This window comes from Antedon mediterranea, chromosome 6 (assembly GCF_964355755.1).
Source record: "Antedon mediterranea chromosome 6, ecAntMedi1.1, whole genome shotgun sequence".
Taxonomy (NCBI): domain Eukaryota; kingdom Metazoa; phylum Echinodermata; class Crinoidea; order Comatulida; family Antedonidae; genus Antedon; species Antedon mediterranea.
Window position 1 is genome coordinate 956,064 of NC_092675.1, and position 16,255 is coordinate 972,318.

The 16,255-nt window shown below is 30.8% G+C and overlaps 1 protein-coding gene across 4 annotated transcripts in view; it reads left to right on the forward strand.

Annotated features, from left to right (window-relative positions):
• The window catches only part of LOC140051045 (zinc finger MIZ domain-containing protein 1-like), a 95,348-nt gene that overhangs the window by 69,519 nt on the left and 9,574 nt on the right, over positions 1-16,255 (forward strand). For 3 of the 4 annotated variants that reach the window (XR_011845480.1, XM_072096117.1, XM_072096119.1), the window contains 3 exons: positions 13,860-14,016; positions 15,195-15,337; positions 15,853-16,199. Coding sequence is in view for 3 of the 4 variants with exons in the window: in XM_072096117.1 (XP_071952218.1) it covers positions 13,860-14,016; positions 15,195-15,337; positions 15,853-16,199 (647 nt within the window). In the remaining variant the exon portion in view is untranslated. Of the gene's footprint in view, positions 1-6,180; positions 6,804-13,859; positions 14,017-15,194; positions 15,338-15,852; positions 16,200-16,255 lie in introns of those variants that run through there. The other variant, XM_072096118.1, reaches the window with a different exon arrangement.

Genomic DNA, 16,255 nt, shown 5'->3' on the forward strand with positions numbered 1-16,255 from the left:
ATTGCTGTACAGTAAACTACAAACTGATGAGTAGCAACTAATATCACTGATTTTATTCTTTTCTACACTTTCTTTGCATCAGTATAAAAATGTTGGATATTTTCAAGAATAATTGGTAATTCAAATTACTGCTAACTTGTTTGTTAATTAAACAGTGTTTAGATCCAATTACAGAATCCTGTGAAGGCTTTACCAAATTAAGATTTATAAAAATAAATTGCAATCAACCTGTGAGATTTTACACGGTGTTTGATATATCTGTTTTTTGTTTGTACAGAACTAAAAATACTCTGTTTTATCTTGGTGTATAATGGCATATTGTACATTGTAAACATACTTTAATTTGAAATAAAGTGGATTATAGTTTTATCAAGGAAACAGTATGTACAATATGGTTCAAGGTTCATTGGGTTCAAGGTTCAATGTGGGTTAAGATTTATGGTACAGACATGTCCTGTATTTTGCCTTTTATAGGTCAGACCTTACACCTCCAGATGTTATTCTACTTTACTATGTTATTGATTGTAGAGTATTTAATAGTGAGACTTTTTAGCTTTTAGGGCCTGTTTCTATTGAAAAATAAAAAAAGAACGTTTTTTTGGAAACCGGTTTCGGCTGTTGTTTATAAATAAAGATCGCGTTGCAGCTCAATTTTTACTCCAATAAAACCGGTTCCGTCCATATGCGTTCGTTATGAATGACGTCATTATATACACCACAATGCAGTTCGTTAGGAGGAAGCGCGATTGGATCGAGGTCATGTTTACTTTTTTTCGCATAGCGCGATCCCCAAGAAATAGCATCCATTTCATCATAGAAGGGGGAATTATTACCTCATCTTCTTTCCTTCACATATTTTTTACGAACCTTGTAATGGCATTGGTCAACATTTTTTAGTTAAATAAAATACTCACTATCTAGAGAAATAAAAATGACTTAGGCCTAGGTCCTATCGCGCGAGTTTGACTGCGAGTTGACCGCAATCGTCCCAGTGCAGCAGACTTCAGAGTTCAGTTTTTGGGGTCAAATTGAGACCGCGATTGTGTTGCAGCTAAAAATTGCTCCGCGGAAACCGGTTTCAGAACGGTTCTTTGCGATCGAGACCGCAATCAATTGGGGTTTTTGAAACCGTTTTTAAGATCGGTCCTTTTTTGTGGTTTTTTGTGGGGACCCATTTCTGCTGGCAAGAAAAAACGGTTCTTGAAAAGAACGGTATTCAAAACCGTATTCTCTGCTCTTTAGAAACAGGCCCTTAGTTGTACAATATTTATAAACATGATAGATTAATTATTGTTTAAGCAAACAGCATGAGATTTATATATTGTGCTGTTGTAACCTGTGGCAGAAGCTCTATGTTTGAAACTCGCAGGAGGATGTGTATGTGTGGCACACATCATGGTATACCTTTAGTGAAGTTGGAAACCAACTCAAAACTTGTTCAACATTATTGAAAAAGAAAATCATTTAAAAAAAAACATACTTTACAAACGTTTTATCGACAATAATCATTAGCTAAAGCATCAAAATTAAATTCATCATTGCACGTACTGTAATTAGGAAATATAAGTGGGTAAATTGCAACTTGGGTTATGGCATCACTATCCATCTTGTAGGTGCTCTTTGATCTTTGATGTAAGGTTACCTGTAAAGGTCGTATTTATATGTAAGGTCAACTCTTTGTACATCTTCTTCTCTCTAGTAGCAACATTTTGCATTGCATTATCTGTCAAGGACAGTGCTATAAATTATATACAGAAGGTTAATACTGACAATCATTTCCTAGTATTAATACTACCAATATTGATTATAATGCATTTTGTTGCTTTTACTCTATTGGTGTATTGTTAAAATTAACATATTAGCAGCAATAGAATAACACTATACATGTTGATATAAACACGCTTTAGAATTGTATAATAATTATATACTCTGTTGGTTTTTGTAGTCTGTTGGTTTTCAAACATTTAAACAAATCAGTCTTTATAATAGTTATTACTGATTTTATTCAATTTGGTTTATATTTTATGCATGTAAAATTGTAATGTCCCAGATAAAGCTGGGCGAATGTAATATTAGAAAGCTGAATTTGGGGTATTGTTTCAGAGCTTTGTTAAAGGTGGGCTAAAATATTGACCAGAAGTGGGGTTATATCTGAATCTTACAATACAGTATATTTAAGGGTAGTTTAGGATTTTAACTGATTTGTTGAGTACAGGTGGTGTGTTTATAGCTTATATATGATGGTACATAGACAATGATGTATCCCTTTGTAGTATTACATTTTAAACTTCTGAGGGTACTATTTTGATCTAAGTGTCACTTGACTATAGGGGTATTTTAGGCTTGAAGAAGGGTGTAGGAAAGTTATTTACATTTTACTACTAGTAAGTTATCACTCTACAACAAAATGAAAAATGCACTATCTTTAAATCGTAATTGTCAGTGGCCAAACAATAAATGTCATTGTTGCAAGGAACATACACACATAAAACAAAATACATGAACATACAGTATACACATATTTATGAATTACAATAGTACTGTCTATAAACGTTGTCTTGGTCCAGAATTTTTGGTTGGTTTCAACAACTACAAGAAATTTGTTAAAACTATATAATTATAATATAATTATTATTTTCCCTTTCAGTATTATTATATATGCTTTTCTAATGATTTTTTGCTTTTACTCTGTAAAAGCATTATATAAATTCTTTAAAATGTGTACTGTACGTCATATGATTCTCTTTAACAGGCAATTCTCAGAAATATTATCAAATTTTTTTGTTTATATCTTTATACTATCTAAAATTTGATGATTTGAAATTTAAGATATAGAAACACATCGAGAGCAATTGAGGAAGGAAAAACATTAATAATAATAAATAATGTACATCAAACTAAAAGAATAATAATAAAATTTTATTGCAAGAACGTTTTACGATAACTATTACTTAATAGCTACAATAATTTCCATTGTGTTGTGTGGTTATTTTAAAGGTGACTTTCTGTTAATTGATTTTAAATGTACTTGGAAGATGTTTTACATTACAAACAAATCCAATTACAGGTCGAAATTTTAAAATAATCCAGTATACTTTATATTATTTAAAGTGCGTTCTGTACATAAACAAAATACATATTTACAATTGATAAAAAATGTTTTGCTTGTATCTATATTATAGGTATATTTAATAGATATATAATAGCTTGCATATTTAATTTTTTTTATGATTTTATCAAAAATAATTATATTATAATTTGTCTATTCTTGAAATATGTAAGATTTTGTAAACAAAGTAAACACATGAGAATAAAAATGTATAATTTATTGTGAAATCTATACTATTCAGAAAACAAATTATTATGTGTATCCCATATATTATAATATTAATACCAGTATTTAAAACAATTTAAGATATACAGTATACCTTTTTATTTATTTAGAAATTAAATGTTATTGTCTTAAGGCCAATGAATGATGTTATGTGATTCATTACAATGCACTACCCACTGCAAACAACAGTTGAGTGACGTCATACCAACGTAGGCCTCAAATCCTGGTTTAATTTGAAATCCTTTAGAATGAAAGCCTGATGACGTAAGACCTTTGATAGCAATAGGAAGTTAGCCTGGTTGTATCCAGGTGTTGATACTTATATCACATTATGATGCTTGTTGTAAATGTAAGGTTTTTATCAGTTGGCATTTTCACTGCTAAAAAGACATGAATTGATGTGTGTGGACACGTGTATAAACAAAATAAACCTTTTTACTTTTTCATTTATTGTTTATATTGTATTGCTTTCTTCTTTCTAGTCTAGATAGGAGTTATGTGATTACTGAAGCTATTGTAGTACCTGCTAATTGATATATTCCCTTATGGAATGGAGTTTCATTGAATATTTTTAAACAAAAGTGTCTTTGGTTTTATAATATTTCAATACAGTACAAATCAGTTATAATAATATTGTACAATAAAATAATGATTTTTTAATTAATAATAAAATATTCCTTAAAACAAAGCTACCCAATTTTTATAGAAAAAGATTCATCAGATTTCAATCAAACATTTAAGAATAATTTATTTTAAGGTGACTTGTTTTAGTATTCCTGACAATAGTAGACAACGATTTTGAATACATATCTTAATTATTATACAACATAATTTGTCTGAATTTATTAACCTGTAGAATCTTAATAATTGATGATTGATAACTAAAAAACATATTTCTTTTGTTATTTTAATAAATTTTGAGAACAAGAGAAAGGGAAATAAAATGGAGTAGACACACGTCTCAATTGTACATGTTATAAATACACTACACAAGTATCAATTCTACCTTTTATTACCGTGCCACAAGTTTTATTCATTATTGAACTCATCTGATCAACATAACAATGAATATAAAAATCCAAAATGCTTTTCCTGATTTAGTAAATGTAGTAATTTTATGGTCGATTTGCTTACTACGATTTTGAATTTGCATAATGGAATAACTCGTACTAGTAGCAGGTATATCATGAGAAGAATACACTACAGGCAATTGTACATATATTTGAATAGGAACTACACACTTGGTTCGTTTTTGTAAGTGACAAAAGCTTACATTGTCACTTTTATTTTGTTAATGCTATGACAAATGAAAGGAATCACAGAAAAATGTGGACTGTATTTCTGTCATAGCAAATTAATCAATTTCAGGGTTTCATAAAATAATAAATTGATGTTTTTTCTTTTCTGTGAATCAGTGTTATGTAAAAAAAATCTATTTTTATATAGGCCTAATACATAATAAAAAAATCTATCATATTTTAGTCAAGGAAGAGTGAAATTACTGTACACTCTTTCACACTAATTTCACTCTTACATGTTTTAATCTATTTGTCTTATCAGTTTATAAACTTTAACATTTTATGGTTCAATAATAATTTCTTTTCTTACTAATACCACCATAGAGATATCTCTATGATACCACTAAATGATAGCTTGGTTAATGTTGTCTTGTAGTTGACAAATAAACAGAAAACCTGCCTTAATAAAGTTATATAGTATAATATTAAAATATGTATGGATTATCAGAAAAATTATATTTATTTGTAATGTTATAGTAATACAAATAATAAATCAAAAGAATATTTGTAAATTCTATAGAAATAATTTTGTCATCTATTATATAAAAATTAGGGTAATTTTTAACAAAATTAAGGGGAAATGGCAACTAAAACATAAAAAGAAATTACAGAGTTAGCCAAATCAATTACTAAACAAGTTCTTGTTAGCATTTGTTATTGGTCAATACAATTGTGCTGTTGTCATACCTAAATGTTATTGCGCAACAATTGATAACAAGATAATATTATGAAACATTGTGTGTGAACAACAAAACTGACTAACATAATAATTTTCAACACTAGAATTTTCTTGATTTTTATGGATTGTTGTAATAAACGCCCACTTACTCTTCTGTTCAGTCATTAGTGAAAAATAGAAATAGAGTTTATTATTCATGATAGTTTTAGAAAATCACATATCACATCAAAATTTATTTTAAAACTTATTAGATAAATTATTAGTAAATTTATATGACACATTTGTGTTGCGAAATATAGTTGGAAATATTTGTTCATATTTCATCTACTTCTTCTTATACTGTATATCCTATTGAATACTGACAACATACACTGACATGTTTTATTATTTTCACTTCATTTCCAACTATATTTTTTGTTTGAGAAACATTATTTCCACAGATCTGCACCTAGCATTTACAGTACTAATTCACTCAATTTTTTTCAATTTCTAGTGGAGGAATTATTTTCTTCCATGGTTTAAGGAACAAAGATTCAGTCTTTTTGATTTTACCACTTTTAGGAATTGAGGCCACTTACATTACAAGGTTCTTTATGTGGAATTCTGAAATCAAGGATAGTAATCCAAAATGTCTATTTTTTATGTTAATATGTGGGGCAATAACAATTATATGTACTAAATAATTCTATTAGAATAGATTAAGGCAGTTTTTTGCATTGTTGACAATTTTTGAATGATACTTTAAGTAATCACTGTATATTTTATTGTTAAATAATTTCCTAATTACACAGTTGAGCTTTCAATTTGTGTGTAAAAAATACTGGTAGCACTAGAAAAAATGTTAAAAACCAGAACTTGTACTAGTACAGGTCACAAGCCTATCTAATAGAGTCATGTTGCTTTAGTTGACAGCCAGCCAATCAGATCATAGGATAGATCAGTTGAGGTCACAAAGGTCAGACTGTCATTGAGTTGGATTTCAGGTTTTTTTTTTGTCCCAAGGTCCAATTAGAATAAAGCAGTCTTCAGCCAGTTAATCTGATCATTCAACCAGGAGTTGTTCATGTGGTAAGAAGCGAGCTTTATGCATCCACTCTCTCTGTTATTGATTTCTGTTGAGAGTTACGTAGTAGCTGCATGGTAACTGAATCTAATACATAATACTATATTGGATTTATCTAGCACATTTTCTTCTCTGGATTTCTTAATGTGTTATCTGCTTTCCTGCAAATTATGGATAATTACACGGTGTTAAATAACGGAACCAAGGGTCAGAAATAATATATTAGTGTATGCATACATTCATTGTATTGTGAGACTATCTTTATTGTAAACCTTAATGTACGGTCCAGCTGATTGAGTATACTTAACACTCTCTGTTTATTGTTGTGTTTTATTTGAGCAAAAGATTACATTCTTTTCTTGCCGATTTTTTTCTCTGGATATTCTTATTACCTGTCCTGGTTGGATTTATAATGTATTTTCTGAAATTGTAAGTATATTTTAATGTTTTATTGTTGAATGTACAGTACATTTATATCTATAAAATTCATATAAAACAAATCAAATATAATTATAAGTTGGGCGCTGAACATGAAAATAAAAAATGACTTTACTTTTTAAAGAATAACATTAACATTATTATTGAATATTATTACTGTATAGTATTTGCAACCATTTTTGGAATACCCATTTATGATAACTTTGTTCATCATAAACATGGTTACTAATAAAATAAATTCATTGTATATTTGTTGTGGATACTGAAAAATGTGAGAGATAATGTCCTCATACTGTAGTAGGTGGCTTTTGATTAGTGACATTATACCTATAGGCTATAGTGGGTACTAATTATGCCATGCTACTTTTTGTGCACATGCTGGGATGTACTTCCTTACTCGTTTCCTTGGCACAGTTTTGGTAGATTCTAGGTGCAGACCAATTGCGTAACACTGGAGGAAAAGGCCCCTGGTTTAGCACTGCTAAGGGGCCCTCAACGCTCATAGCCGTTACGACACTGCCAACACCATTCTCATTCTCATTGTCGATATATCATATCGAAAAGCTCCATATTATTGATATTCCAATCAATCCTATTGGTGTTGAAAAGAGGTTCTAATATAGTTTAGAATCAATAATTGTGTTATCCCTTGCTGTGTGTCCTTTTGCTGTGTTATCCCTTGCTGTGTGTCCTTTTGCTGTGTTATCCCTTGCTGTGTGTCCTTTTGCTGTGTTATCCCTTGCTGTGTGTCCTTTTGCTGTGTTATCCCTTGCTGTGTGTCCTTTTGCTGTGTTATCCCTTGCTGTGTGTCCTTTTGCTGTGTTATCCCTTGCTGTGTGTCCTTTTGCTGTGTTATTCCTTGCTGTGTTATCCCTTGCTGTGTGTCCTTTTGCTGTGTATCAAAGAGGTTCATTATTCTGTTCTTGGAGAATGTAGACATCAATCAAAGATAATAATTTAGATATGTTTCTTTGAATCAATAAAACAAATATTCTAGCTAGTGGAAAGAAAACTGATTCAGAGATATGATTGTGACTGTCTGCTAACAGTTCAAAGGTCATATCATTTAAAGCACCACTATAGTCCAAGTCCTAGTATTAAATATCGTCAAACTATAAAGCGCAAAGTGCTTCGTTTGACATTTATTAATTAATATGTCTTAATTGCTATTAAAATCTTGCCATGCAATGGAAATAAAAAGTCTATGAAACCTGATTTTCTTTCATTGGAATTGAAAAACTATTATTTATAGGTCAGTGTTTTTTTTAACTATAGCTATACAGTACATGCTTTTTGTACATACACAATGTTTTTACAATGTGGTGAAAAAAATTAATTTGTATTTTTTGTATGTCTTAACTTACAAACATTACAAAGCTTAAAGACCCCTTCCCTGCAATTTTGGACGTTTTTTGGAAAATAATACATATATCACTTTAAAAACATTAAACCATGTCATTCCTTGTCTTAAATGTACGTTTTATGGTAAATTATGATAAAAAGTGAGAAACAATGCACTACCTAAGTAGCTCGCGGCGGTCGACCTCTCGTGGATAGTCTTAGGCCTAGCCTAGCTAGGCTTAGTTTTGTAGGCCTAGCTGGTAAACATCGGTAACGTACGAACATCATACACTAGCTATATACCTAGCCTGACGTTGTATAGTTGCTGCATTAATTGTCTTTCTATTTTTGCCAGACTCCGTTGATACAAATTGGGGAAAACCCGGTATTTTCGCTGAAAAGTTAGGAGTCTTCCATTTGTTTTGGCCTCACGATCAATCGAAAAGTGGGCGAATTACAGGTGAAAAACAAAAATATCAATCCGCGCGCAATGCATTTTGGGATTTATAGCGGGCCGCTATAATTATTAGAATCGACTTATTTTTCACATTTTTAACCGTTTAAAGACGAAAAAAGTTATCGCAATAGGACCATATAGTATTATTTTTACATTAAATATAGTTTGTGCTCTTAAATTAGATCTAAAAAACGTGGGGAAGGGGGCTTTAATATAATATCACTAGGCACTAGTGAAGGATTCCTTTTTAGACTCCACAAATATGAAACAAACTACAGTACAGTTAGTGCCACTAAAATAAACTGACATCTGCACTTCTCACAAATTGCTCAGCTTTGTGATAGCTTCCTTGACTAACAACATTTCTGTATTTGATGTAATCACAGCATTATAGTATAATACTATATTGATGAATTCTAAATAACCTCTAAAGAAGAACCTTCTTGAATTAACAGGTTTTAGTTAAAGATACTTTAGAGAATTTTTTAAATGTGTGACTTTTATTATCTTAATTCTTCTAGCACTTAAGTTTGTATACTTAATTCAAGTCTGTACTCTTTTTAAGTTTTCATGATAAATTCCATACAGTAGTAGGTCTACAGAAAATAGAATATTTTACAGAAGGAATCCAATATGTTCACAAATTTGTGTGCTTTGTATTGTTAGCAGTTGAGCAAGTTGCTTTCTGAACACTTTAAGTTGGCTTCATTGTTCGGTACAAGTGAAGCATTGTATGAGCTTTTTGTCTGGCTCTTCAATGGGCTGGAGCTAGTCAATTAATTCAGGTTCTTGTAACAGAATAGAGAACAAACCACAAAGATACCTCTGTGATTGTTAGGTAAACAATGAATTTACACTCAAGGAAGTGATCTATAACAAATCAAATGGTAATATTATTTAATCAATTTGTTGTATAAATATATTAATTCATATTAATTGAACAATTAGCATAATTGATATCAATAATTTAAAGTTAATTATTTATTTTTAATCTATTTTTTAGTTGAAAGTTCGCCTCAGTAAACATTGACTTTGAGTGGTCAATTAATAGGTTTTCACTGAGTTGGAAGTGGTCAGTTTTGGTTTAATTTTGAATCAAATTATGAAGTAATGTATAGTTTGTTCATTCACTGTTTTTTCCAAAACATTTTCTATAGAAAAAGACTGTCTCTGTCAATTTAAGGTAAATATCTATATTGCAGTTCTGGAAAAGCTGAATTAATGTATTTCAGTAAAGGATGAATTTGGGCCTACACTGTATAGTGAAAGGGTTTGCTATGTTTTTTGGAGGTTTGCGGGGGTTTGCGGTGTTTAGCAATACTGGGGGTTTGCGGTGTTTAGCAATACTCATAGTGAAATGGTTTTCAGAAAATAAATTCTATATATTCTTTAAATACATTTCACTAGTACTAGTAGTGTACAATAGTATTTTTTCCCTGGTACTGTAATTTATCATAATTTTATATTGAAGTAGCTCGTGGAAAAGCTCATTCATTAAACAAATTACCTATTAAACGTATAACGTACGGTACATTAATTTATAATTTGTAATGAGTAAATCAATGTATAAATAATCGTTTGCTATTCTGTGTGAATAGTATTATATAACTAACTGATATTGTCAATATTGGCCTGAACTGTTGAACTATAATTGCATAAATCACCATAGGATACTAAAATTGTAATGAGGACAAATAGAAACTACTACATGAAACAACTAACTGTATGTCATCATCATTTTTTAAGAGTGTATACAATATATTCTTTGAATAATCACATTTTCCTTCCTTACTTACTCCAGTAAATAGGATGATCATTCATATGTATATTTTTTTTAATGATTATTTAAGAGATTTGTTTTTTAGTAATATGACAGTATTTTATTCAATAAGAAATGTATAAACAATGTACAGAGTGAATCGTGTATTAATGTTCAGTAAATATATGTGCAAGATATTGAAACAAATTAGATAAAAATAACTCAAATTTATTATTTATAACTACACTTGAATAAGTTTATAATTGTACCATATTGTTATTGTTACTCCTCCTTGGTTTATTAGTAGTGATGTTTGATTTGTTTTCACACTGTGAGTATGGTACAGCTTATTGATTATGATATTTTACATGGGTTTAGCAACTGGAGATTTCAATACATTTCGACTTCAGGGGACTTATGGACATCTACTAATAGTACATAGTATGTAATTGTTAAAACACATGAACTGACTTCTGAATGTTTTAATGTCCCTACAAACATTAATATGTCATTTTGACAGATGTTGATTGCTGTCACTACTGTACAAACGTTATTGTACATGTGGTCTCTTTAAAGTTACAGTAACTGAGTACCGTACCACTACCATCCAATGTGGTTTACTATGTTGTTTAGCTTTGAACCTTTTGCAACTCAGTTTGCAGTTTTAGTCCTATTATTAAAAGCATCAGTATGTTTATTTTACACTTATTTTGTATGGTGCAACAGTGCGAGGTTATGCAAACTGATATTAATATGTTTAGTGCAATTATTTTGTAATTTTTATAAGATAGAATGCTGTAAAGTAAAGTACACTAGTTAAACAAATTCCTGCTTTTGATAGTGCACACAGGTGACACAGGAAACACTGAGGCTATCTGATTAAGTTGTGTTTGTATAGAAAGAATGCAAGAATGGAACCACAATATTAGTTCTTGTCTATAAAGTGTGCTCACAGATTCTAAGTGATAAAGATTTTCTAACACAATAACCTTTATTCAATGGTTGAAATAGGAACATATCAGATTCTGCTGTCTAACCTTTTTGTTGTACACTTGACAATTGTTTGCATGATATAGAAGGTGTGTGTATATTAACCTTATCGTTCCAGTCATCAAATAAAACACCAAACTATGGCATTGTTGCTAGGGCGTTATTCTAGCCGTTTACAATAGATTCTTTGATTAAATTCTTTGATTGCAGATTGTGAGTGAGCGATTATTAGAGAATTATCGTCTAAGTTCCATAATTAGATAGCAGTTAGTCCCTTATTGTTGATAAACTTTAATATTCTCGTATTTTATTACTACTATGGTAGTTATAATTTAGATGTTACAACTGATAACAATTCTTTTTAAATTTATACAATGTCATACTCAACTCTGAATTTGTTGGGGTTGATTCCATTCTTGCTTGTCCATATTCTGAATTCTGTACTGTATCGCTTGTTTCCATTGCTGATTTACCTTTTTATTAGCTTACAATAATTGTTATTAGTGCATGTGATATATGCAAATCTTTGCTTTTGTCAAATAGTGAGTATTATATAATTTAAATCAATATTTAGTATTTAAAAATATATTAACAGATGTTTTACAATTATTTACATAAAACAGACAAATATTTACTGTTTGAAAACCCGAAGATCTACCAATATTAGATTTAAGTAATAGTAAAACCACCAGCTGTATGAAACACATTTGGTGGGATTTATTTAGACATTAATAAATATGTCATCAAGAATCCCCCTTTTTTGTCAATGTACAGGCTACAGTACATCAAAACTTGAAAATAATAGTTTTCAATAAATAATCTCCATGCTATGAATAAGTAATGTTATGACTAGTAAAGTTAGGTTTGGTATACCATGTGTTTCCAAAAGATGTTTTTGACATTTTTGGTTGTGTTTCCAAAAGATGTTTTTGACATTTTTGGTTGTGTTTCCAAAAGATGTTTTTGACATTTTTGGTTGTGTTTCCAAAAGATGTTTTTGACATTCTTGGTTGTAGTGCACCTTCTGGAGAATAGCATCATTTTATGCCACATTTAGTCTTAATCTTTTAGTAACTTTGGTTTTAAGAATCTTGTAATTTAATTTATGGCAGCACTCCTCATATTTGTACAATATCAATTGATTTTATCACACTAATACTCTTTAGCTTACAAACGCGTCGCACAAAAGCAACGAAATAAGTTAAATGCTGTAGGGGATGTTGTTAACCATCGCTTAAAGCTATGATTGCTTACATTCGTATACATGTTTGATTATCCAGTGTTCCGTCTATGGCGCATTGTTTGCGGTGTGACGCCCTGAAATTACTCTAATTGATTTCTTAGCAGTGTACTTGTTAAATGATAGGCAATGCATCATTTAGGTTCCGTCAATACAAATTATGCATACGTTGACGCATTAACATTTAGTAGGCATGTATACCCAAGACTAAATATTATACTTAATATTTCTCCATTATGTCTTAATTAAATGTATTCTAAACAAAGACCTATTATACTATAATTATAAACAAACATGAACATTAAACTAATTAGTTCTTGATATTAATTAGTACAAATGTGTAGCTATTTCTATAATATTGTTTTTAACTATGGTAGCAGACAGCTTTTCTTTTGTTTACTAAATTGAATATGTATTGTTACATAGGGTGTTCACACATTAAAATGCTGGTATGTTGATTGCATTGTATAAACATAGCTTGTTTATAGGAAACTAAAAAACAATTAAAAATTAAATTCTACAAGACAGAAGATGTTTAATTTATTTGATTGTAAATTGTGATCACTTTTGGTACTGCTTCTGTGGTGAGGACTTGTATATGTTAGGATTTGATTTGATAACAGTACAGTCACCTATCACAATTTGACTGACCTCTTGGACTGATTGTATGGTAATGCCTGATTTCCAGAAGGCCTTTACTGTATGCATTTAAAGGAAGAATTTGTGAGCTTCAGGAATATTTTGGTGGTTTGTTGAGAGTTTATATTTTTATAGTTTGTGGTTTGCTGTACTCATGACTGAAGGAACATTTCTACTTGAACATCAGACCACCATTGGCTAACCACTTCCCAATTTAATTTATTTAAATTCTTTGCAGTAATCAATTTGTCATCCTCATATGTCAATAGCTCATATACTACTGTGTTTGATTTATTGATTCCTGGGTGTATTGGGGTTTTTTGGTGTTTTTTTTTTTTGTTCTTTTGAATAGAGAACATTTGTAGTTTTTAGTAAAATACAAAATCTGTATAACTACATGCCTATTACAGTTCTGTAATATTCTTTCTCCTCAAGATGGTTATTTAAGGGTGTGGTACTTGTGTGGCTGCCATACAACATTACCCAACCATTTCCACCCACCCCGCACAATTTCATCTTTAATATCTTATTCGATTTTCTGAACTTAAAACATACATTAAAATGAATAGATATACGGTATATATGTTTACTAAATCATTACATTTTTTAAAATCTTTGCAGCTATGCTATCACTTTGGTGTGAGGACTTAGGAAGATTATTATTGTTACGGCATCAAAAGAATAGAACAAGTGAAACCGGCAGACACACCCCTTCCCTTACCCCCGCTAATATGCACTCTCAGATGTCAAAGGGCATGCAGCCAAATATGTTACAAGGGTACGTATACTAGTGCCAGCTAAATAAGGCTGTTAAGGTTAAGGTTTTATTTTGACCACTTTGACATGAAACGAACAAGGAGTACTGTAATAATAGTTTTAAAAAATAGCTGATACTTTCTTATTTAGGGGGAACCCCCCTTTTAAAGTGTAAAAAACAAATGAATGATCTAAAGATTCCAGGTTACAAACTCAACGTTTTATTATCCACAATAAAACTTTTTCATGACATACTGTACTTCAATTCAGTGTGTTTTCAATCATAGAAATTGGATTGCTAATAATACAAGTTTGATACCAAATATTGTACATATCAGGTGTCTGGAAAAATAAATGAGCCCAAATTATTAGTATTGCAAGCTTCCGCTTATTCTGACAAAAATTGTCAAAATTTGCAAGGTCAGGTTTGTTATCAGGCTGCTGCTGTGTCGTAGGCCTGTGTAAGTTATTGCCTAGATCAATCTGTCTGGTCCACCCACTTGGAACACTGCCAAGTGTGAACAAAGACAGCCAGTGGCCTGATGCATTGTAGGTCTACAGCATATCCAGATAGTCTTATCTTAGACAGTTACTACTACTCTGGCAAAAAACAAAGACAGCCAGTATGAAAAAGAGAAAATTACTGTGAAAAAAAGCCTTTGTACTATAATAGTTTTTGCACCGAATATAGTTTTGATTCTTATTTAATTAATTCATATCTGGCCTTGACCTTCTGTATGTAATAAGAAGCATAGCGCATCAATTCACTAGAACATTGATTGGAAAAAAGAAATTTACTTTGTTGAAATAAATTTTTTACAACACTTAAAGATTATTGTATCATAAAGGTGCATTATGCTAAAATTCATAACCCCTAAACAAGTCTATTCTTCCGTATCAGTACATTTATATTAATTCTTTGTCACAATTGAAATCTAGCACACTTTTCAATTTATACATATGTCCCAATAAACTGGTATATTATTATAATTATTAATTTTTAAGTATAAATTTGCTTTGTTGTTTTTTTTTTCATGCTAAATTCTGATTTAACTTTTTTTTTTCTACCTTGCTTCAAATTTGATAAAACTTCATTTTAAATTCTCAATAGAGTTGGTCATAATAATACAAGTGTTAACATTGCATATTAACCAATTTGATGACATTCTTTTAATCCAAGTTGATCCCTTGTCTCTACAGACCTGATCCTGGACTTTCTTGGCAGGGACCACCTCGACAGTCACATCATCAGCAACCCTCATTGAGTGTAGTAACAACAGTATGGGGTGTCACACAAACGACTAATAGTGCACCAAATACCAATAATTCATTTGTACAAGGAGGTAAGCTTTGATTAGAATTTTAAAATATTAAAACAGTTATAATTCTAAATATGAAAAATAACATAGTCCCTTGAAATCTGAACTTCTCCTGAGACCAGTTCATAATAATAATAATATTTATTTCTCTAGAGGCAATATACTTTTATAGTGTAAATCTTGGTACACATGTATGTGCAACCATCTGAATAATAAAAGCATGGACCTATGATAAAAGAAAGCCTATTCTTTTGTTTGTTCTTTGATTTATTAGTAAAAGAGAATAATAAACAATTCATTGTTACTAATAGTTTTTATTAGACTACTGTAGACCACTGTTTTGTTACAATGATTTTTCAAAGTTGAATCTCCTGTAAAGAGAAACAAATATAATTTCATGACAATGACAACACAATTGCTGATTTGTTTTCTACTCAACGTACCAATACAAATCAATCTGTTTTGTTTTTCAAAGGTTAAGAGATTGTGTTTGTTATTTCTGTACTTAACTATCATTACAAATTGCCTTTTTTGATCAGGTAACAATCCAATCAATGGAATGAATAACACACAGTTTTTACAACAGCAAGACTCTTACACAGCTAATCACATTGCACAGGCAAAAGGATTCCCAATGAACGGACCAGGACCATATCGGAGGGACTCGCAGCCTTACAGAGGACCAGCTAATGGCTACCCACAAAACCCTCATAACACGCACCAACCGGGTATGCAAGGTGACATGGCCCAACCTGCAGCTGCAGCGGCGGCAGCAGCTGTAGCTGCAGCGGCTGCAACGGCAACTGCTACAGCAACAGCAACAGTGTTGAAAGAGCAACAGCAACAACAGCAGCAGCAACAGCAGCAAGGAATGGATTACGGTGGTGTAGGTTGATTTTTGTTTATTTATTTGCTACAAGGAATTTAACACTAATTATTATT